Here is a 22,776-nt window from a genome sequence, read left to right as displayed (position 1 = left end):
CTGCATGATGCCAGGGGACCCCTGATGCCTGTGATACACTGAAGGTTGTCGTGCCAACGCTCAGCCTCTGCAAATGACCCCAGATGGCTGGTGGGGGTGGGCAGGGGTCCCAGGGGGTTTCAGTGGATCCGTGTGGGGGATCCAACAGGCACCCAGGTCTCCCTGCAGGAAGAAAGAGCTGCGGGGGGCAGGGGGCGGGGGGGAGGCGAGCAGAACTAATGTCTGAACCCAAGAAACATCCGGGCCTCCCAACCCCTCGGCTGGAGCCTCCGCAACGCTTTCACCCACTAACAAATGCCAACAGCGCAGCCATGCCCACTCTGGAGCAGAACCACCCTCCTGGCCCCTGAAAATCTGGGGTTGGAGAGGGGCCCTTGACGCCCCCGAGGCCAGCCTTCAGCTCAGCCGGGAGCCCCATGCTGGGGATTCTCCCACTGTCTGCATTGCTTGGAGCCCCCCCCCACCTTCTATCAGACCCCCCCACCAGCCCCTCCCCTCAGAGAAGGCGTTTGGAGGCCACACGGGCTGCCACAGAGGGAGGGGGGAGAGCCCGAGGACCTACAAGAGCCACCCGGATGACCCGCCTCCCGAGGGCCCCACCTCGTAGCCAAGTGGACCTGGAGCCCCCGCTGAGGGGCCCCGGGGAAGAGGCACTCGCCCACGTCCTTACTTTCCGTCCAGGAAGTCCATCAGAGGCCTCAGGACGTTGTCTGCGTCTTGGGCTGCGGTGTTGGGGCCGCTGTTCCCGGCCCCTTTTACCTGGCACAGGATCTCCGACATCTGCTTCACACACTCCTCAATGCGGGGCTGGAAACTGAGCACGAGAGGGCAACGTCACTCCCAGGACAGCTTCGGGCTCTCCGTGTAGCCACCCCTCCTTCTAGGAGGGCTGGATCTTCTGCCACGCCAAGGCTTGGGAGACCAGAAGGCCCCCCGAGGGCCCCCACCTCCGTTCTGGGCCAGACTCCAGCTCAGAGCCTTGGACGGGCAAGATGCCTGCAACCCCTAACCCGAACCCATCAGAGTCCTGTGGGGGGAGAACCTCCCTTCAGATTTAGCCCCCAACTCTCAGGGAAACCATGGCTGATCACTCACGGTGGCTCAGGGGCTAAGACACTGAATCTTAAGGTCTACAGATCAACCGTTTGAGTCTCAGGGGCTGCAGGAGGGAGGGAGCTACCGTCTCTGGGCTCAGCTCCTGCAGTTCAAAAGCATGGACGTGCAGGGAGATAAATATAGGCACTGCATCTAGGCGTACAGGAAGGTAACCGCGCTCCATGTTTCACCGCATACTCTACGATGTGGCGTGATGTCATGTTGGCCACACAACTGTGGAAACATCTCTGGACAACGCTGGGTCTCTGGCTTAAGAAACGGAGATGAGCACCACCTCCTAAAGTTGGTCACAACTAGCGGAGTAAAACCTGCAGGGACTCCTTTATCTCACTTTTTTGGGGCTCAGCCCGTGACAAAATCCAACACTAAGAAATCCAGATGGATTTTACACTTCAGAAATCAAGTTTCCTTCGTGCTCCAAGAGCCAAAGGCAGATCGCTCCACTTCTTTTGATGCAGAAAAATGCAAGAACAGCAAAAAGCAGAATCCACCCCACGTTCTTCTTTTGGGGCTCTGCTTTCCCTCCTCCTGCCCACTACCAGGCCAGATGGAGGGATGGAGCCTTGGGGGGGTGGGTGGGGGATCCCACCTGTCTCCAAAGGTGGTGCTGAGCTCATCCAGGACGTTGTTCAGCTTCACCTGCAGCTCCTTCAGGGAGTCGCTGGCCTCGGGGTCCAGCTGCAAAAAGAGAAAGGCTGAGCAGGGGCCGGACTCCTTGGGCCCTGGACCAAGCTGTGGGGCAGCAGGACCCGCTCCCTGCCAGGAATGGGCCGGTGTGGCATTAGGCCAGCAGCTGCTAAGAGTGGCGTGGCTGGAGAGCCTTCCCCTGCCCTGCCCAGGCTGCCCTGGCCTGCCACCCTTGGCCACTGCTCAGACAAGGAGCGCAGGCAAGGCTGGGGGGGGGGAGCAGAGTTCAGCCCATCCCCTTTCCAACTCTGCTCTGAAAAGAGCAACCCCCCCTCCCTAGCTCTCAACCCCCACCATCCTAGCAGCGGTTCCCTGCCTTTCAGACTAGGGCTGGCCCAGCCTCCCTCTAGCCCCCCCCACAGCTGGAGCCCCACAAAAGGCCTGGATCTTCAGTACCGCTCAGCTGAAAGGGCCCCTCCCACCTGACCCAGAATGAGCCCTGGGACGCCTCGCGAGATACCAGAGCCAGAACTGGATTGGCATATTTCTGCATAATGTGGGTTGTTGACATGGGCTGCCCTGGGTCTTGCGGTGGGAAGGCAGCCCCCCCCCCCCCGTTATCCCTGAGCAGGAAGGAAAGCTCCACCTTTGCCTAGAATGGACGGGTGGGATGGGGTGGGGTGGGAGTCGGAGGGCTTGGTCCAGCCACAAAAACAGAGACCGCCTGCTGTTACCTTATGCCTCCCACCGACCCGTACGCTCTCACAGAGAGGGCCTTCTCAGGGTGCCGTCCGCCAAACAATGTCGGCTGGCGGCCCCCAGGAGTAGGGCCTTCTCTGTGGGAGCACCGATGCTCTGGAACGAACTCCCCCCTGGCTTACGTCAAGTGCCTGATCTTCGGACCTTTCGTCGTGAGCTAAAAACATATTTATTCATTCAAGCAGGACTGGCATAAATAGTTGATTTTAAATTGGGGTTTTAGTAATATTTTAAATTTTTAAATCTTTTAAATTACCAGCCGTTTAGTAATAGTTTATTTTAATTTTTTTAATTGTATATATTTTGTATTTTATTCCGGCTGTACACCGCCCTGAGTCCTTCGGGAGAAGGGCGGTATAAAAATTTAATAAAATAAAATAAAAATAAAAAAATAAAAATAAAAACAGACAGATCATGCCCCAGCTAATGTGGCAGCCACGGAAGCAGAGGGACCGGGGATATTGAGACAGAGCCCTGCCCGCCTCGTGCCTGTTAAGCAGCCTCTGCTTTGGGAGAGGTTTGCCACCGTGTGCCCATGCGAAAGGCAGCATAAGGAGCCAGCAAAGTGACCATGCAGAGACTCTGCCTGCAGGCTAGCCTCCCTCTTCCATCCACCTGTGAGTCTGCCAGTCAGCCTCGACTCCTGGCAGTTTCCTGGGCAGGAAGGGTTTGCCCTGCCCATCTTCTTCCCGGGGCTGACTGGGGGTGGGTGGGTGGAGGAGAGGGCTGTACCAAGGCTCCCAGCGGGCTTCATGCCCAAGGCAGAGTGTTTGGATGGTCTCCATGTGTCTCATCCCTGCAGTTCTGGCCTCTTTCTCTTACGGAGATTCTCCTTCCCGCCCTGTTGCTACCACTATCATTACGTAGCCCTTCCTATATATACTGACTGGTTTCCTTCCGATATAAGCGCCCATGCCAGGGCAAGGCTGAGCCTGCCACTGACATGAAAGGCACACAGGATCAGCCCCACGGTTGCGAGGGAAAGGCCGAACACTGTGGGTCAGACAAGGCCCCGCGGGAAAAGGTCCAGGGGAAGAGGGGCCCCCAGGGACAGGCGGACAGCTGCGCTCAGGGCCACCCACAGCAGCTGGGAAAGCTCCCTTGAAGCCCAGCCCACCCGAGAGATGAGACCCGAGAGAGAGGCGGAAGGACAGCCACCTATCCTCTCTGTCCGTGGCAGCTGAGACAACCTCCTGCAAGGACTTCTCAACCCAGCCCCCCCCCCCCCCGGAGCCTCTTCCAAAGACGCCCATCCATCTTCTGAAGGAGGCCATCTTGGCTGCCAGCAGAGAAGGGAGACGACCTCCCCCACCCCCCAGAAGGCTTTCTCCCCCACCGGATGAGACCCACCTCTTTGGCCCCCATGGCCTCAAACATCTTCTCTAGCTGCACCCTCAGCTGCTGGACGTTGTTCATCAGGATGCAGGGCTGAGGGAGAGAGGCAGAAGGCCAAGAGATGCCATGAGATGCCAAGGAACCTCCACCGCCCTCCACCCCCAGGGCCACCTGGAGCAGTCAAGAAGCCCAACTCCTCTCGAAGGTCTGGCTGAACAAAGCTTCCCCTCCCTTGGCCCCAGGGATGATGGGGGGCAGGAGTTTCCACTGACGCCAGAAGGTAAGCTGGACTGGAGCCCCGGCCCACCCATTGCAGCCTCCACCCCTGTCTCCCAGCAGATGCCTCCCGAGGCCCTCAGGGCCAAGAGCTTCTCTCCCTAGGACTCCCTGGCATCGGCCCAGCCCTTGCTTGAGCTCAGCCAAGCTGGTACCAGCACGTCTCACGGTGGCAGCTCCAAAACTAAAGTACCCCTTTTCTTGACCCTCTTTACCTCAGGATTCCCCTCCACCGGTCACTTCTGGTTCAGGAGAGGGAGAAGAGCTTCTCCTTGTCCGCTTGCCCCGTGTTCAGTTCTAGTCCTTTCTCATTTGGCTCCTTTCTTGGCCAGAAAGCCAACTCCCCCACCCTTCCTCCTAGGGAAGCTGCTGTGGCCCCGGGGACCACCACGGCTGTCTTGGGGCTCTCCAGAGGGAGAAAGGCTGAGGGGTGACTTTGCTCCAGCAGAGAAGAAGCTGCCCAGATAGCTTTGCCCCGGCCACATCCCTTACAGCCCTGGCTGTTGCTTGCCATGCAGCTCGTGCCAAGCCATGCTGCCTGCATCCTGGCAAAGGGCAGCCCGTTCACCACAGGGGTTGATGCCTGGGCCGAGTCAGGCTGGGGACTTACCACCTTCTCCTTGGAGCAGAAGCTCTGGAAGTTCTTGGAGATAATGTCTGCATATTGCACCAGCACCTTCCCAATGGTCTACAAGAAGAGCAGAGACCCAAATTCAACCTTCTGAGGAAGGGCAGCAGGGTGGACCATCCTGGCCCGGAGGAAGGCATGTTGGCAAAGACCAAAGGGGGCTGGCAGGGGGGAAGGGTACCTTGGAAAAACGCCGCATGTAGCGAGCCAGAATGGTCGGATCGGGGCATTCCAGCTTCTTGATGATCTCAAAACTTTGATTGAGCTGGGTGAAGATATCGACCACCGAGCAGGAGAAGAGGGCGTGCTCAGACGTCTGCTGGAACTAAGCCCCGGAGAGAAAGCAGCCGTCACATTCTGCGAGAAGCTACCCAGCAAGCCAACTGGGATTAACTCTGGATTTGGAAACGCTGGGCTCACACAACAATGAATGAACCACAGTGGTGAAATCTGAACCCGTTGACTACCGGTTCGCTGGCTGCGCATGCGCGCTGTGCACCACGCACCAAATGCAAGGTGCGCGTGTGCCCTCAGCGCACGCCAAAAGGAGGCATGGGGGTGGGGGCGATCAGCTGCGGCGCACGATCTCAGTTGAGCTGCCTGATTGTCAGAGCCCTTTTTTTTACCTTTTAAAAGCATTTTTTTTACAACCCATTTGGCGGAATAGGTTGAAAAAAATGCTTTTAAAAGTAAAAAAAAAGGCTTTGAAGATTGCGTGGCTCAGCTATTTTTAAAAGAAGCAGCAAGCGGGCAACCAGGCATTGGGTGGGCAGGAATTTTTGCTACCGGTTCTCTGAACCACCTGCCACCATCGCTACCAGATCGGCCGGTCTGGTCCGAACCGGGAGCCTTTCACCCCTGACGACCCAGGTTTGCCAGCAGGGCAAATGCAGACTCAAAAAGTTTTCCATCTAGCTAAATGTGCTGTGAGAATTCTGGAGGAAGTGGATGACCTGGAGCCTCTTCCGTCCGGTGTCGGATTAAAATGGCCTCGATGGCACATGTGGATGACCTCTGAGGAGAGTGGGAGGGCCCCCCACCTCTTAGCAGCCTTCCATGCCATCAGTTATGGGGCTGGCCCAATTATTATGACCGTCTTGGGATGGTTTGGGGGACTGGAGGCAGGGGGCACAGCGGTATGCTGGCTCTCCTCTTTTCTCCAGGGCTGGTTCCAGTTTATTAGACTTCTATGCTGCCTGTCTCAATGTCTCTGAGCGGCATACAGTCGAGTAGCCCACAGCCCCTACTCAGGGCCCTCCCCACGCCTCTGCAACATCTGGGCGGAGCTCCCAGGTCAAACCAGCATCCTTTTCTAAGGAATTTCTGTCTTTGCCCCCCAACCCCCCCCCCATTCTCCTCAGGAGAATCCTGACCCAGATCCACCCACCCCTTCCCTCCCTGTTCATCACCAGCTGCTGCCACCCTCTGAGTGCCACTTAACCAGAGCCATTCAAACCAAGGAGAACTGAACCTGCAGCTGAGCACAACACGAGGGGACAACCAGAGGCCACCCAGCTCGCCCACCTGCTTCCTATGGGTGTGTGTTGTGCGTGTGAGGCCAGTCTGACACAACGGAAACACCCTCCCGCAGGCCAAGCCTTCCAGGCTGGGAAAGGGCTGGGGGTGGCGGCCGTCTCCTTCTCCGCTTCAGCAGCCGCAGCCTGTCCTGCCTGTTCCCCCCTCCCACCCAGGGGCTGCAGGTCTCCTTCTGCCAGGCAGCCGGGACCCCCACCTACCCCGTCCTTCTTGTCTCGCTCCAGAGCTCCGTGCAAAAATTCCAGCGAGACGTCTTCGTTCTCGTCCAGCCACTGCATCACGAAGGGCTCGAACCACCTGCCACAGGGTGGGGTGGGGGAGACGGACACACCTGCGTGAGCTCTTCTGTGCTCTGCCCAGGAGCAGCCCAACTGCCCCTCTCAGGGAACCAGCCCAAAGGTGGGAAGCCCCCCCCCCATCGACACGCCACTCCAGCTGCTTCTCCAGGGATTTCCCCCTCCTGTCCTCCCCCCTTCCCAGGAGGAGCCTGCTGGAACCACATTCCCTCCCCTCCTGGCACCCCAAGCCGCCTCAGCTTCCTTTCCTGCCCTGCTAGGTAGACCCACGACCTCCCCTCTCCCCTCCAGGAAAGCCAAGGGATCCCTTGCCCAGGCTGCTTGCAGGCAGAAAAATGGCCTTTTGAAAAAGGGGCTGGCTTTTCTCTCTCTTTTTTTACAGCTCCTGTGTTAAGCACAGTTAGTCTTTCAGTTACAACCGGTTGCTTAGCAACCGCTTGAAGTTACGACAGACCCTGAAAATCGGCCCCAGATTCAAAGTTATGACATCCATACCACCCCCGTGGTCACGTGACCACATTCTGGCCACCCAGCAACAGCCCCACATTTACAGTCATGTGACAGTGATTCACAATGTTTTTACTTCAAAAAAGGCGTAACGTTGGGCATATTTTCTGCAGTGGTCACTATTTACGTGGTCACTGTTTACGACTGAACCTGTGGGCTCAATAACACTCATAAGTCAAGGGCTGCCTGTAACTAGGTAAAACCCTCCCCCCCCCCCCCGAGTTTCTGTCCTCCACTGACCCTCAGCCAAGGGCGGAATCGGCCAAGTGCCAGGCTGGGTGGGGGGGGGGGGGACGGACAATGGCTGGGCAGCAGCCACTAGTGGGAGGAGCATGCAGCTCCCTGGGGCAGAGGGAGACGCCCCCAAATGAGGCTGGGGCCCTTCTAATTGAGACCCCTGTCTCACCCTGGGAGCCCTGATGGAGCCCAGCTGCTCTTAAAGAGGCTACGCAGGGTCAGACCACAAATGGGGGGGGGAGGCAGTAAGATCCCCCCCAAGATTGTGGGAGGAGGAAAATAAACCCCCCCCCTCCTCTCAAAGCAGGAGAAGAGCCGGGGGAGCAGAGATCAGGGTCTGCGTGCCTCTCCCCACAAACAGGCACCCCCGCCCAGCCTCCCTTTCGCAGGTGGCTTCAGACAAGGAAAGGTGCACATTTTGGGAGAAATCCCTACAGACAGGTGCCGCTTGCTGTTTTGAAAAAGGACCAATTTAGGGTCCAGATAGCTTGCCTAGGGATAGCCGCAGCAGCCCCTCCCCCACAGCCCCCCATCTCCCCAGGCCCAAGTGAGGCCCCTCCTTGCCGCTCATCCCCCTTCGCCTTCCCCCCTCGAGCAGTCCCCAATGGGCCGCTGGGAGGGCGGAGAGAGGAGAGCAGCCCCACCTTCTCCTGCCCCCCTCCCCCACCAGGTTGGGGGCAGAGTCAATGGTGCCACCGAAACAAAGTGCTTGCCAACAAGGAAGAAGCCAACCGACTGCACGGGGCTGCAGCGGCAGGCAGAGTTTGTCCTCGTGGTGCTAATTATGGGCTGCTTAAACGTGCCAATGAGGTGATGGAGAAGGAGGTGAGAGACGCTGTTATACTCTGGGAGCCTGAAATAACCTCCTCTGCTGCGTCTCTGTCAGGAGGGAGAAGCACTTCTGGGGCCCAAAGCCCACCAAGGCCTGTGGCAGCTTGGAAAGCCTCATTTCTGAGGGGCAGAAGGCAGCAGCTGCAAGTGGGCCACATGGATGGCCAAAAGCCCCCACCCCACCCCCCCAAGCAAGGCAGGGTCAGGAGGGCGCTGGAAGGGAGATACCCTGTTGCAAGGGTCTGGCCCCTGCCCGTCTGCTCAGACCTGCATGCTGAACGAAAGGGGCTTTCAAAAACCCCTCTTCTTTTTACTGGTTGGATCCCCCCCCCCAGGCCCAGGACTGGGAGCAAACAAACGGACCCTCTGACTGTGATGGGCTTTTGCTGCCATTCAGAGGGACAGAAGCAGCAAGGAAATCCCGGTATCTGCAGCACCTGATGAAGCTGCAAAGTTGAGTGGAACCCATCCCTCGGCCTCCGACAGGCGCCTCGTCAAAGGCCCAGGGCAGGCGAGATGGAGGGTCCGCAGTCACATCTAGGGCCCAATCTCTAGCCGCTCCTCCCCCCCCGACAGTGGCCTTGGCAATGAGCCTGGCTGGTCATGCCTAACGCTGGGACCCCTTTCGGTTTGCAGATGGTAGCCTGGCTAGCAGTTCGGCGAGAGGATCCAACTCCTGGCCTCGAGTCCTGGGCCCTGCAACGCCCTCCTGACTTGGCATGAGGGAGGTCGAGCAGCAGCCAGGGGTCCCAGCCGAGGGCTCAGCAGGACTGGGCTACGCAGGCATTCTGCCCTTATCATAAACACAGCCGAAATAACCTTCGCACTCAGATTGATGGAGACCCCAAGCAGCTCCTGAGAAGACCCATCCCAGAGGAGGAACAAGCTGTCGGTTCGCAAGGAGCCTTCATGCTAATGTCCTGAATTCTCAGCCAGCCACCCAAAGGAGTCCCCAGAAGTGTTCCTGGCTGCTGCTGCCCCCTCCCCCATCCCATTGGGTTCACAGAAGAGGAAGTGCAGGACCTATTTCACAGACAAAAGCCAGGAAAAGCTCCAGGCCCAGACAAGGTAACTCCTTCTTGCTTAAAAGTCTGTGCTGACCAATTGGCCCCCATCTTCACCCATATTTTCAATAAATCACTAGAGATGTGTTATGTTCCTTCTTGCTTCAAACGCTCTACCATCATCCCAGTGCCGAAGAAGCCAACCATCAAGGAACTGAATGACTACAGCCCAGTTGCTCTAACATCTGTAGTCATGAAAACCTTTGAAAGGCTAGTGCTGTCCCATTTGAAAACCACTGTTAGACCCCTTGCAATTTGCATACTGAGCAAATAGATCAACAGATGATGCTGTTAATATGGCTCTGCACTACATCCTACAACATCTTGAATCTCCGAACACCTATGCCAGGGTCCTCTTTGTAGACTTTAGCTCAGCATTTAATACCATCATTCCAGACACTCTTTTAACGAAGCTAAACCAGCTACAGGTACCTGAACAGACTTGTAAGTGGATCACAAGCTTCCTAACAAACAGGAAGCAGCAGGTGAAGCTAAGCAGGATCACATCAGATACCTGTACAATTAGCACAGGGCCCCCCAAGGCTGTGTGCTCCCCCCACTTCTCTTCTCTCTGTATACCAATGACTGCATCTCCAACGATCCATCTGTCAAACTACTGAAGTTCACAGATGACACAACAGTGATTGGTCTCATTTAAGACAATGATGAATCCGCATACAGATGGGAGGTTGAACAACTAGCCTCGTGGTGCAACTGGAACAATCTGGAACTGAACACACTCAAAACCGTAGAAATGGTGATAGACTTTAGGAGAAACCCTTCCATACTTCCACCTCTCACAATACTAGACGACATAGTATGAACAGTAGAGACCTACAAATTTCTAGGTTCTACCATATCGCAAGATCTAAAATGGACAGCTAACATCAAAAACGTCTTCAAAAAAGCACAACAAAGAATGTTCTTTCTGCGCCAACTCAGAAAGCTCAAACTGCCCAAGGAGCTGCTGATCCAGTTCTACAGAGGAATTACTGAGTCTGTCATCTGCACCTCTGTTACTGTCTGGTTCGGTTCTGCAACCCAACAAGACAGACAGACTTCAGAGGATCATTAGAACTGCAGAAGAAACAATGGCTACCAAGGGAATTGATAGTATGATGGTGTGAAATGGAATATATGTTATATTTTAGATTATGTTTGTTAGTTACTATACCCTGTATTCTGTTCTGGGAAGTCTCGGGGGGGGGGGGAGGGGAAGATTATAAATTGATTGATTGCCATTGTACAGGAATAATGGTAGAATTAAACAAGTTGGAATGGTGTAAAGTTGGGACTGCTCGGAAACCACTCCCGAAGGGAAAGGGTAAGGAAAGAGGAGTAAAGAAGAAAGAAAGTAGGTAGGCAGGTAGGTAGGTAGGTAGGAAAGAAGGGAGGGAGAAGAAAGGATAGGAGGAGAAGAAGGAGGGGAAGATAGAGGGTTAGAAAGGATGGTAGTGAGAAGTGGGAAAGAGGAGGGGAAGTAGGAAAGCGAGGAGAAGGATGGTGGGGAAAGTCGAAGAAGGATGAGAAGGGTAGAAAGGATTAAGGGAGGGAGTGTCGGTCGAGCAGGCCTGATTGAGCATAATTTGAGTATAGGATCGATTGTTGGATAAGTGATTGTATTGTAGACTGGTCAAATTGTGGGAATTATTATGGAAAATAAAAAAATTTGCCCGGGAAAAAAAAAAGAAAAAAAGAAACAAGCTATTACAGCTATTAAATGAAGAAGGGAGGAATTATACTTGGTTTCAATATGGGCAAATAAGTGCTAGATGGAAAGAAGATCAAAAAATTGGTATAATGCAAAGGGAGGAAAATTTAATAAAGCAAATTAGAAATCAGACCCAGGAGCATATAAAGAGATTGTATAATGTGTTGCTTGAAATAGATTCGGAAAAGGATTTGGTAAAGGATTGTATGATAAAATGGGCACAGAATATTCAGGAACCAATAATGTTGGAGACATGGGAGAAAATTTGGGTTAGAAATGTTAAGTTTACACAAGCACAGAATTTAAGGGAAAATTTTTATAAGATGTTTTATAGATGGCATTTAGATCCCAAAAAATTATCATGTATGTATCCTAATATCCAAGCGAAATGTTGGAGGTGTGATTGTGATGATGCTACATATTTTCATATTTGGTGGACTTGCAAGAAAATTAAGGTCTTTTGGATAAGAATTTGGTGGATTATTCAAAATGTACTGAAGAAGAAGATAAAGTTCCTGCCACAATTTTTCCTTTTGGGAATTATAACGGATTGTACAGGGATTGAGACTAAATTGATTCTGAACTTAATAACAGCAGCAAGACTGTTGATTGGACAATACTGGAAGAAAGAAGAGATACCTACAATAGAAGAATGGATATTGAAAGTTATTAATTTGGCTGAGATGGCTAAAATCTCAGCGTTTTAAAAGACAATACAGGAAAGATATTTAATTGAATGGAAAAATGGATTGATTATCTACAAAACAGATATCAGATTAAGAAATATCAGATTGCCTTTGAATAATTAGAAAGTTATTTTATGTAATGGGGAGGGGGTTGGGAGACGAAAAGCTTTGGATGTGGTTATTTGGATTGGAAGGGAAAATTTTATTCTATGTTTGGTTTATGTATAACTTTACCTTGTGATTGACCCGGGAAGCCGGGGGGTGGGGGAGGGAGGGGGGTGTTTTGGTTTTTTTTTTGGGAGGGAGGGGGAAAAAAGGGGGAAAATGTTTTTGTTTTTTTTAAAACTCTTTCAATAAAAAAAAAAAAAAAAATTGCCCGGGAAAAAAAAAAGAAAAAAAGAAACAATGGCTACCAACCTGCCTTCCACTGAGGACCTGTATATTGCACGAATCAAGAAGAGGGCCGTGAAAATATTTACAGATCCCTCACATCCAGGACATAAACTGTTTCAACTCCTGCCCTCAAAATGACGCTATAGAGCACTGCACACCAGAACAACTAGACACAAGAACAGTTTTTTCCCGAAGGCCATCACTCTGCTAAACAAATAATTCCCTCAACACTGTCAACTGTTACTAAATCTGCACTGCTATTAATCTTCTCATCGTTCCCATCACCCATCTCTTTCCACCTATGACTGTATGACTGTGATTTTGTTGCTTGTAGCCTTACGATTTATAATGATATTGATTCTTTCCTGATTGCTTATTTGTACCCTATGACTATCATTAAGTGTTGTACCTTAGGATTCTTGATGAATGTATATTTTCTTTTCTTTTATGTACACTGAGAGCATATGCACGAAGACAAATTCCTTGTGTGTCCAATCACACTTGGCCAATAAAAAATCTATTCTGTTCTGTTCTATACTGTTCTACTCTAATCTACTCTACTCTACTCTATTCATTGTTCTGGGGAAGAGGGAGCCCGTGTAGCCCATGTGCCCCTTTTCCAGCTCCTCCTCCTGGTCTGAGCGTAGTTCTCCTCCTGCCAATCCCTCGCCAAGGGAGCCCCCACAAAGCAGTCCTGGCATCCCCCCAAGTCTCCTGATGTGGCTCCAGACCCAGGCAAGGGATGGCCTGCCTACCCCCTCCCCTCGGAAGAATCCCAGAAGGGACAGAGAAGCGCCAGGGAGGGACTCACGCTGGGTACTCGGGCACGGTGCCCTGGAAGGCCGGCAGGCTGCAGAGGTACTCGTTGTAAAGCCACTTCACCTTGAAGTGCAGGTTCATGTAGTCGGCACTCCTGCACAGCCGGTGCTTCTCATGCTCTGGAGGAAAGGGGTGCGGGGGGCCAGAGAGTGACCAGGCTGTGAGGGGGGCAACGGGCACTCTTGCCAGGGAGCTGCCAAGGAGAAGGTCCCATGCAGGAGCCAAAGCTCTGAATTCCCTGCTATTAAGGGGTGGGGGAGGAGGGAAGAAAAGCCCCCATTTTGCTGCCTGGCAAGTCCAGAGATGAAGCGTGGTGTGTTCCTGGGGGCCATCCCATCCCCTTCAGCTCCGCTCCCCACCCCGCTCAGTGGCTTCCCCCATCACGGGCAGCCCTAAGGAAAGCAGAATCTGAAATTGAAATCGCACCTCCCCCCCCTCCCCCCCCCGCAATTCAGGGAAGCCTCGACTTACAACCATTCATTTAGTGATGGTTCAAAGTTACAACTGTATTTTGAAAAAGTGGCTGCTTTCCACGCTTACAACCACTGAAGCACCCCGTGGTTACGTGATCCAAATGTGGACTCTTGGCAACTGGTTCCTATTTATGACGGCTGCAGTGTCCTGGGGTCACGTGATCAAGCCCCCACCCATACCTGAGGACTACCTGGGGAGGGGGGAGGGGGGCGATCAATAAGGGAACCTCTTAGAAGAATCTCAATGGGTCTCTCCTGGATTTTGGAGGCTGACATATGAGCAGCAACTGACGGGAGGGGCTGGGCCCCAAGACGTCGCCAAAGGGGCTTTTTTTCCAAGAGGCAACTTGTTTTTTTTGTTGTTTTTTTTGAAGCCATTTTGCTTCTTCAGCTCTGACTGGATGGTGGGAAATGGAAGGATTCCTACTCCTTGCAGTTAGCTGGTCATTTGCATCCTTTTTAGGCCACCTGGAGGTTTATTTGTGTCCTGGGGTCACCAAGTGATGCAAATGGGTGTGCCGCCTTCTTGAGACTGCTGAAAGGACTGTGGTATAGACAGGAGATAGATGCTGCCTCTGCTGATGTCCAGTTTGACATCTTTGGCCTCTTGGACCCCTCTTTCACACCCGCGGTGCTCTCTGCAAAATGTGGACTCTGCTGTCTTCAAAAGAGTGACCCTTGTCTCTGAAATGCAGATGTTGCATGGCCCATGAATACCGTTGTCATCAGTGCGAATGCCGTGGTCGTAAGATCTGGCTTGTTATGGCACAGTTTTGCTGAAAACTGGGAGTCTGTGCTGTTTTGTGGCAAATCTGTCGTAAAAGGAGGTCACGTGACTGTGGGAGACAGCCAATGGGTGTAAATGGGGCTGGGCTGCTGTAGGGACTTAGGATCTGGGTAAGTCCCCCTGATCAGGTAGGTTGTAACTCTGAATGGTCACTAGGAGACCGGTTGCAAGTCGAGGCCTGCCTGCATGGACGTCATTCCTGCGTTCCCAAAATGCTCCTCCTCGTTACTTGAACGGCCTTAAGACACCCTTAAAAAACCACCCCTCCATGACCAGCACTGGGGAAAAGCCACGGAGCTCTCCCACAAAACGTGGCCTTGCTGCCAGTGGCCGAGAGGAGGACTCACCTTCCATGGCGTATTTCATGTCCTGAGCAAAGAGATTCCACATGACTTCCGCGCTTATCTTGCCCACTGCCAGTTCTTGGGGAAACCTGCATCCGGAGTGGGAGGGAAGTGTTCAAGGGATGCCCTGAGGCCTGGGGGGATGTCCCTGCGAGGGAGGGGCTCCCTGTCCAGAGGCCCTCTGGAGAAGGGCTGCCTGCCCAGCTTCCCCCAGGGTCTCCCCACAGAGGCTTCCTGGTCCCATGCAGCCTTCCCTGCCCAGCAGCTGCCCCTCCGCACAGGCCCTCCCTCTTCAGAAGCACTCTGGGGCGGCTCCTGCCTGCCTGCTTCCCCACATGCAGCCCCCAGTCCCGAGGCCACAGGCCTTGGCATGCAGGTGGGGAGGGGGCACCGGACGAGGAACCGCTCTCACCCTCTGCTGGGCACTAAGCGGAAGCCGCCATCTCAACTACACAGATAATGTTTCACAGACGGAAGGACGGACGGACGGACAGACAGACACAGACGGACAACAGACAGGTCCTGTGGAAGGACACACGGACAGATGGACAGAAGAGCTCCGGACGGCTGCTTGTGTGCCGAGGAGAGCGTCCCTTACTGGTTGAGGACGGGGGCGTAAGAGTTCTTGTCCTCTTCCACGATGGAGACGATGAGAGTGATGAGTTTGGGCCAGAAGTCCAGGTTCTTGACGCTGGGACCCTGTTCCTCAGGGGGCAGCTCCTGCGCTTTGTTCTGGGGAAGACTAAGGGCCCTCAGACAAGGGCAGCCCCTCCTCTCCCCCTACCCCACCTACCCTACCTTACCCTACCCACACACACAGATGCATCCTGTCCCCCACCCCTCCGCAGTGAGAGGATCTGCTTATCCCGTTTGGGAAGAGAATGGGTGCACCTCCCCCCACCCATGCTCTGCTGAAGAAAGAAGCAGCCCCCTCCCTCCCTCCCATCTCTTTTTGCCCCCCTCTTCCCCCCGCCCCCGACTCAGGAGAATCCCTTCTTGGCTAGATTTTCCTTTTGCTTTTTCAGGATCAACCTGACTATGCTAGGATTAATGAGAATAGCTGCAGCTGTAGCCCTTGACTTCTATACCGTTTCACAATCCTTTACAGGCCCCTCTTGGTGGTTTACAGAGTTGCCCCCAACAATCTGGGTCCTCATTTTACCAACCTCGGAAGGACGGGAGGTTGAGTCAAACTTCAGCCGGTCAGGATCGAACTGCTGGCCGTGGGAATGCAGTTTATCCTGCCAGCCTGCTCTCTGACCACTGAGCCACCAGGGCTGTCCTTCTTCTGAAAGGGCCTCTTTCCTACCTCAGGGACTCGGGTGGGGATTAGACCCTCAAGAAAGCCTGGCTCCCCCATCTCCCCCAACACACACACACACACGCTACGTACTGGGTCCGCCTGATACTCCCGGCTGTACAACTCGTGGCAGTTGTTGAAGATGTACTCGTAGGTGGAGTTGAGGCAGGCCCTGACGCAGCCCTTGACCACCTGACTGGCCCGAGGAGGGCTCTGCAGTTCCTGGACCTGGGGAGACGGATGGGGGGGACGGGGGTGAGGAGAGCCGCTTTTTTTGGGGGGGGGAGATGGGTTCCGATCTCTGTCCTGACCTCTCTTCTCCGAACAGACCTGCTGCTCAGGACACCCCGGGATGTTCTACACCATGTTCCCAGAAGGGAGCCTGGATGCAAAGCCCAGGGGCTGCCCCAAGACTCTGGCCCAGAAGGGGCCTGCAGGGAGGGACGGGCCCACGCTCCTTCAAGCTCCTGAAGGCCCATTGTCCCATCCTTCCTTCCCCTGGAGGAGAGCCCCCCTCCAAATGGGTCATAATATCATAGAGTCCTGGGTCCTGGAGATCTTCTAGTGTAAGTCCCCCTGAGGGCCCCAGGGCATGGGGCACCGTCTCAGTGGGTGCTTCCCCCTTGCAGTGCAGCCGTCCACCCCACTGCCAAATTCCCGCCCTCCCTTCCTCTTTGGGAGGGGAAAGTCCTTGGCCCACTGCCTTCTGCAGGTGGAATGACCTGGGGAGCCTCTGCCAGGCAGCCTCTTTAGACGCAGCCCTTCTGGGGGATCTTCAGCAGGCAGAAGAGGCCGAGGGCCGAGGGGGTTGCCTTAAATATATCCAGATGCCTGGCCTACAAAGCCGACTTGACAGTTTGGGAGGGGGGAGGGGAGGGCGAATGTTCCAGGCGCAAACAAGGCTCCCTGTGCGCCCTTCCTGAGAGGGGGACGTGAGCAGTTTGGCTTGTCAGAAACCCTTTCACAGGCTTCCCATTAATTGAAGAGAGACAAGCACACATTTCACGTGCAATCAGCCGCCTGTGCTGGGGACAGGCAGCCTCTCCTCCTCCTCCTCCTCCTCCTCCTCCGTGTAAGACGAAGGGCCTTGTTCCCGGCTCCCCTCCAGCCTCCAGAGGTGCCCCCTCTCCCCCAGGAGAATTTGACTAAGCCAGTGCAAGCTCATTGCCCGACTGTCAGGGAACAGAGGCGGCAGCAGGTTGACCACAGCAGAAGAGGGGTTTCTGGCCGGATTTGCAGAGTTGTTGCTGCTGGACGTGAAGGGAAGTCCAGGGAGACGGAGGAGAGGGGAGATTCCCTGGGAGGAGTCCTTCCTGCCTTTCATGGAGGAGGGAGGGGAGTGTGAGGGGTCTCTGCATAAACAGAAGAGGAGGAGGCCAGGTTGCACTGGGACAAGGGGCCTTTCTACGCAGGAAGAGAGGAGGAGGGGACGCAAGAAAGAACATCATCTCCTGCCCTCGAAAAAGCACCCAAAACTGAAATCGAGGCTGCTTCAGAGCGATGGGAGAGGAGGAACATGGGAGCCCTTCACATATGGGGCATAGCTCAGGCGGCTGACTTGCTGGGGGGGCACCTGGGGTGGCCAGGGCAGCTTCTGAACTTTGAAAAGGAGGGCACACAGACCCACACTGGCGAAGAGCTGGGCAGAAACAGCGGGCTGCCCCTTCCCTGCTCCCTTTCAGGTCTGGACTCTGCCCTTCCAGGTGTGACCAGTTGGGTGAGAGGAGCTGGCAGGGCTGAGAGGCAAACCAGTGGCAGAAAGAAGGTGGCAGGGAGCCCTCTCACACGCCAGAGCCCCCCTCAGCCCCCCTCCTTCTCCCCCCCAGCCAGCCTTCAAAGTCCCGCGAGGGACCCATGGTTTAGGGAGGCTGAACCCCAAAGATCTGGAGCCCCAAGAACCTGAACGGATGGTCCTACCTTCATTCGGAAGAAGGTGATGCTGGTCAGCAGGTCCACGGTAGACTTGAGGTCCTGCAGACGCTCCCGGCTGCTGGCGGGGAAGTTGTTCTGTGGGCAGGAACACAGAGGGGCTTTTCAAGGCCTGGGGATCTCTGGGAGAAACCCACCAACCTGCAGCGGAAGGAGGGACCCAATCCCAGGAGAAGCTGTAGCTGAAAGGCCGGGGAGGGGGCTCAAGGGAGGGGAGCTGGTGCAACCCAGCCTGGGTGTGGGGGGGGGGAAGCGTTTGCTCTCTAGACCTCCCTCCCCTTCTTCCTCCTGCCTACGAAGCAGCAGCTGGGGCAGGGGAGGAAACCCCACCTGTGCTGGTTTGAGCCATCCTGTGATGAGCCAGGTATGCTTCCTCTACTGGTGTGCGCGCGCACACACACACACACACACACACACACACCCTTTCCATACTCAGGTTATGTGACATCTGAATGGGGAAGGTGCAGAAATCTTGCCTCGGGGGGGGGGAGGCAGAGAAAAAGCCCCTCCACCCCCATCGGAGTCCCCGAGCTCCTTTCTTCTGCTTGATGACTGTCTCAAGCGGAAATCCTCCGCAGTTCCCAAGCGCCCAGGGCGAGCGCCCGCTCAAGGGCCAGGCCTCAGTCAAGGCAACCGCTACTTGCAAGAACTCTGGCTGCCTCATATTGGGCCTCTTTACCCTGGGATTCCACTCTTCTTCTTGAAGGGCCTCATTCACGGCCTTTGAGGGGGTCGGGGGCTCTTGGAGGGCCCCCCCCCCAGGTCAGCAGTTCACAAACCTGCACGCAGGTGTTCAAAGGCTGTTTACAGGGAATCCTTGACTTAGGACCCAACGGAACCCAGAATTTATTTTTGCCAAGTGAGACATTTGTTAAGTGAGTTTTGCCTCATTTTACAACCTTTCTTGTTAGTAACTTGGTCGTTAAGTGAATCTGGCTTCCCCACATTGACTCTGCTTGTCAGGCAGTCGTAAAAGGGGATCACCGTGACCGTCATAAAAATGAACATGATCATGGGGATGCTGAAATGGTCGTAAGTGTGAAAAGAGTCATAAGACACTTTCTCAGCGCCACTAAACAAATAGTTAACATAACATAACATCAGAGTTGGAAGGGACCTTGGAGGCCTTCTAGTCCAACCCCCTGCCCAGGCAGGAAACCCTACACCATTTCAGTCAGATGGTTATCCAACATTTTCTTAAACATTTCCAGTGTTGGAGCAGCCACAGTTTCTGCAGGCAAGTTGTTCCACTGATTAATTGTTCTAACTGTCAGGAAATTTCTCCTTAGTTCTAAGTTGCTTCTTTCTTTGATCAGTTTCCACCCATTGCTTCTTTTCTACCCTCAGGTGCTTTGGAGAACAGCCTGACTCCCACTTCTCTGTGGCAGCCCCTGAGATATTGGAACACAGTTGTGAAGTCAAGGACCAGCTGTCTATAATGCAGAGGCCGGCCTGCAAATCCCCTTCACGATGGGCCAGGATCCCGAATGCCAGGCCAGGAAACGCAGAGTCACCGGCTTGCCCCTCTGGTGGCCTCCCATCCCCCACCATGAGCCCGCCAGCCCCAGCAGCACCTGCTTTGCTTCTGGAGGTTCAGCTGCCTGGCCTCCAGGGATGGACTCCAACCCACCTCGCTGGTCGTCTGGCCTTGCAGGGCTCCACCCCAAAGAAGCTTCCAATGAAAGCTGAGGGGAGGGGAGGGAGGGGCACCCAGGCTTACGAATGGGCTGGAGACCGCCGGAGACCCTCCTGCTTCCCCTGGCTACAGAAAGAGCCCATTTTCTGAACCAAAAAGGCCCGGCAAAAGCCGGCTCTGCTCAACGCCAAGGTGGGTAACCTTGAATAAGCTGGCCATGGTTTGCAAAAGATCCTGGTTCTCCTGGCTTCCCTTTTTGGGTCAGCTAAGCCCCTTCTCCCCCTCCCCCCATGCTGGACAAAATCCTAAAGCCAGGCACCCCTCACTGCGCCCCCAAAGGTGCACCCCAGCACTGAGGAGCCCCGGGAGAACCAACGCCTGGCCTTTGATCAAGGGGGAAGGAAGGGGCGGGGGTCCGTTTCAGGCAGGATTAAGCCCAGCCAGTGGGTGACAATGGCTGCTCGGTTCCCTCTGCTGCCAGCAAAGCCCATTTTCTCTTCCAAAGCAGCCTGTGAGCAGAAGGCAAGACAGCCAAACTTTCCAGAGTGAGAGAAAATCCCTCCCTCCCCTCCCCCCCCCCCCCCCCACTGTGGAAATAATTAGTGGCAAAAGCCTTTCCCCTCTTTGCTACCTGAGACCAAACCTGTTGGGGACAATCAATTAAGAGCTCCCTTATTCAACTTCCAAGCAAAGCTTAATTCGACCGAGCTCTCTACTGGCGCTTACATCCAATTACTGAGCAAGTGGACGAAGAAACAAGCCTCTTATCCAAGCATTAAGCATTTTTCCCCACCACGAACAAATTCCTGCAATTCCCAGCGGGCCTTCCCCATATTTCCCTAGCCAAGGTGGGGTGACGGTGGGGAATGGCGAGCCCTGCCCTCTGACCCTTTCCTCCTGGAGAGGCACCAAAGCAGGACTGACTCCTCCACTCTTACGGCCATGATGCCGTTCTTTATACAGGCTCTGCTCTGGGTCACTCGCTTCTAATCTCGGAGGGACCACCGGACCTTCCTTTGTTTCGCCTGCCAGAGCCACTCTGAGAACTGCTCGGCTCCCTCAGGTCCACAAACAGGGAAGGCCAAGAGAGCACAATCCAAACTAAAGTTGACATCGCCTCATTCGTCTATGGAGAGTCTCATCCAGATCACTGTTCTTCTCCAAAGGTGCTTTTTCAAAAGGCAATTGGACTTTCTTGGTTTTCCTTGAGGATGTTTGGCTTCTCATCCAAGAAACTGAAGAAGCTTCTTGGATGAGAAGTGAAATCCCCTTCACGATGGGCCAGGATCCCGAATGCCAGGCCAGGAAACGCAGAGTCACCGGCTTGCCCCTCTGGTGGTCTCCCATCCCCCACCATGAGCCCGCCAGCCCCAGCAGCACCTGCTTTGCTTCTGGTTGCCACCCAACAGTCCAGGCTGGAGGTTCAGCTGCCTGGCCTCCAGGGATGGACTCCAACCCACCTCGCTGGTCATCTGGCCTTGCAGGGCTCCACCCCAAAGAAGCTTCCAATGAAAGCTGAGGGGAGGGGAGGGAGGGGCACCCAGGCTTACGAATGGACTGGAGACCACCGGAGACCCTCCTGCTTCCCCTGGCTACAGAAAGAGCCCATTTTCTGAACCAAAAAGGCCCGGCAAAAGCCGGCTCTGCTCAACGCCAAGGTGGGTAACCTTGAATAAGCTGGCCATGGTTTGCAAAAGATCCTGGTTCTCCTGGCTTCCCTTTTTGGGTCAGCTAAGCCCCTTCTCCCCCTCCCCCCATGCTGGACAAAATCCTAAAGCCAGGCACCCCTCACTGCGCCCCCAAAGGTGCACCCCAGCACTGAGGAGCCCCGGGAGAACCAACGCCTGGCCTTTGATCAAGGGGGAAGGAAGGGGCGGGGGTCCGTTTCAGGCAGGATTAAGCCCAGCCAGTGGGTGACAATGGCTGCTCGGTTCCCTCTGCTGCCAGCAAAGCCCATTTTCTCTTCCAAAGCAGCCTGTGAGCAGAAGGCAAGACAGCCAAACTTTCCAGAGTGAGAGAAAATCCCTCCCTCCCCTCCCCGCCCCGCCCCCCAGTGTGAAAATAATTAGTGGCAAAAGCCTTTCCCCTCTTTGCTACCTGAGACCAAACCTGTTGGGGACAATCAATTAAGAGCTCCCTTATTCAACTTCCAAGCAAAGCTTAATTCGACCGAGCTCTCTACTGGCGCTTACATCCAATTACTGAGCAAGTGGACGAAGAAACAAGCCTCTTATCCAAGCATTAAGCATTTTTCCCCACCACGAACAAATTCCTGCAATTCCCAGCGGGCCTTCCCCATATTTCCCTAGCCAAGGTGGGGTGACGGTGGGGAATGGCGAGCCCTGCCCTCTGACCCTTTCCTCCTGGAGAGGCACCAAAGCAGGACTGACTCCTCCACTCTTACGGCCATGATGCCGTTCTTTATACAGGCTCTGCTCTGGGTCACTCGCTTCTAATCTCGGAGGGACCACCGGACCTTCCTTTGTTTCGCCTGCCAGAGCCACTCTGAGAACTGCTCGGCTCCCTCAGGTCCACAAACAGGGAAGGCCAAGAGAGCACAATCCAAACTAAAGTTGACATCGCCTCATTCGTCTATGGAGAGTCTCATCCAGATCACTGTTCTTCTCCAAAGGTGCTTTTTCAAAAGGCAACTGGACTTTCTTGGTTTTTCCTTGAGGATGTTTGGCTTCTCATCCAAGAAACTGAAGAAGCTTCTTGGATGAGAAGTGAAATCCCTTCAACGAAACCCCAAGAAATTCCAGTTGCCTTTTGAAAAAGCACCTTTGGAACATCACATCCTCCCAAGAGGCAACTAATCTGACTTGATGAGTGAAATATGCTGTCCCCTCCACCCAAGTCATGCTGGCCATGCTCCAAGGTAGAAGCCAGGCGTGATCCTAGGCTGTGCGAGTCCTCCTGATGATCTGGATCAGCTCTGGATTGCCATGGGGACCATGAACTCCGGAGCCACTTCAGGCTCTGTGTCGGGGAAGGCAGGCTGGAATCTGCCAGTGCTCTGAGTCAGGGAAGGCCCACCGACCAACCCCACTACAGCATTCAGGGCCACAGATGAGGGGCCAATACAACAGCATCAGGAACAGATCCCAAGAGACCCACTTCATCAACAGGATCGATCTGCAAGCTGCAAGCCCCCTGTCCCTGCTCGGGACTCACAGCTGGTGCCAAACTTGAAACCCAAGTGTGCCCATCGTCTAAAGGGGCAACCTCAACTCAGTTTCCGCCCGGGTCTTGGTTATAATAATAATAATAATAATAATAATAATAATAATAATAATTTAATTTGTATACCACCCTTCTCCCGAAGGACTCAGGGCGGTGAACAGGCAGATAAAATGAAAACGATACATTTCAATAAAAACAATATTTAAAAAACTTATTCCAATAGCCTAAATTTAAAATACAATACAAAATATAAAATAAACCCCATAAAATCCATATTTAAAACCCTATTAAGCCAGTCCTGCT

The 22,776-nt window shown here is 54.2% G+C and overlaps 1 protein-coding gene across 1 annotated transcript in view; it reads right to left on the bottom strand.

The window, feature by feature from the left end:
- Window positions 1-22,776, bottom strand: part of LOC131190759 (uncharacterized) — a 148,802-nt gene that overhangs the window by 5,482 nt on the left and 120,544 nt on the right. The window contains exons 25-35 of the mRNA XM_058168114.1: window positions 17,643-17,732; window positions 15,819-15,953; window positions 15,024-15,157; window positions 14,429-14,514; window positions 12,814-12,940; window positions 6,478-6,574; window positions 4,923-5,066; window positions 4,724-4,801; window positions 3,853-3,930; window positions 1,706-1,794; window positions 671-814 (exon numbers count right to left, since the gene is read on the bottom strand). Of these exons, the coding sequence (XP_058024097.1) occupies window positions 671-814; window positions 1,706-1,794; window positions 3,853-3,930; window positions 4,724-4,801; window positions 4,923-5,066; window positions 6,478-6,574; window positions 12,814-12,940; window positions 14,429-14,514; window positions 15,024-15,157; window positions 15,819-15,953; window positions 17,643-17,732 (1,202 nt within the window). The remainder of the gene's footprint in view (window positions 1-670; window positions 815-1,705; window positions 1,795-3,852; window positions 3,931-4,723; window positions 4,802-4,922; window positions 5,067-6,477; window positions 6,575-12,813; window positions 12,941-14,428; window positions 14,515-15,023; window positions 15,158-15,818; window positions 15,954-17,642; window positions 17,733-22,776) is intronic.

This window comes from Ahaetulla prasina, chromosome 2 (assembly GCF_028640845.1).
Source record: "Ahaetulla prasina isolate Xishuangbanna chromosome 2, ASM2864084v1, whole genome shotgun sequence".
NCBI lineage: Eukaryota > Metazoa > Chordata > Lepidosauria > Squamata > Colubridae > Ahaetulla > Ahaetulla prasina.
The sequence above is the reverse complement of the archived record's forward strand: the minus strand, read 5'-3'. Positions and strand labels throughout refer to the sequence as shown.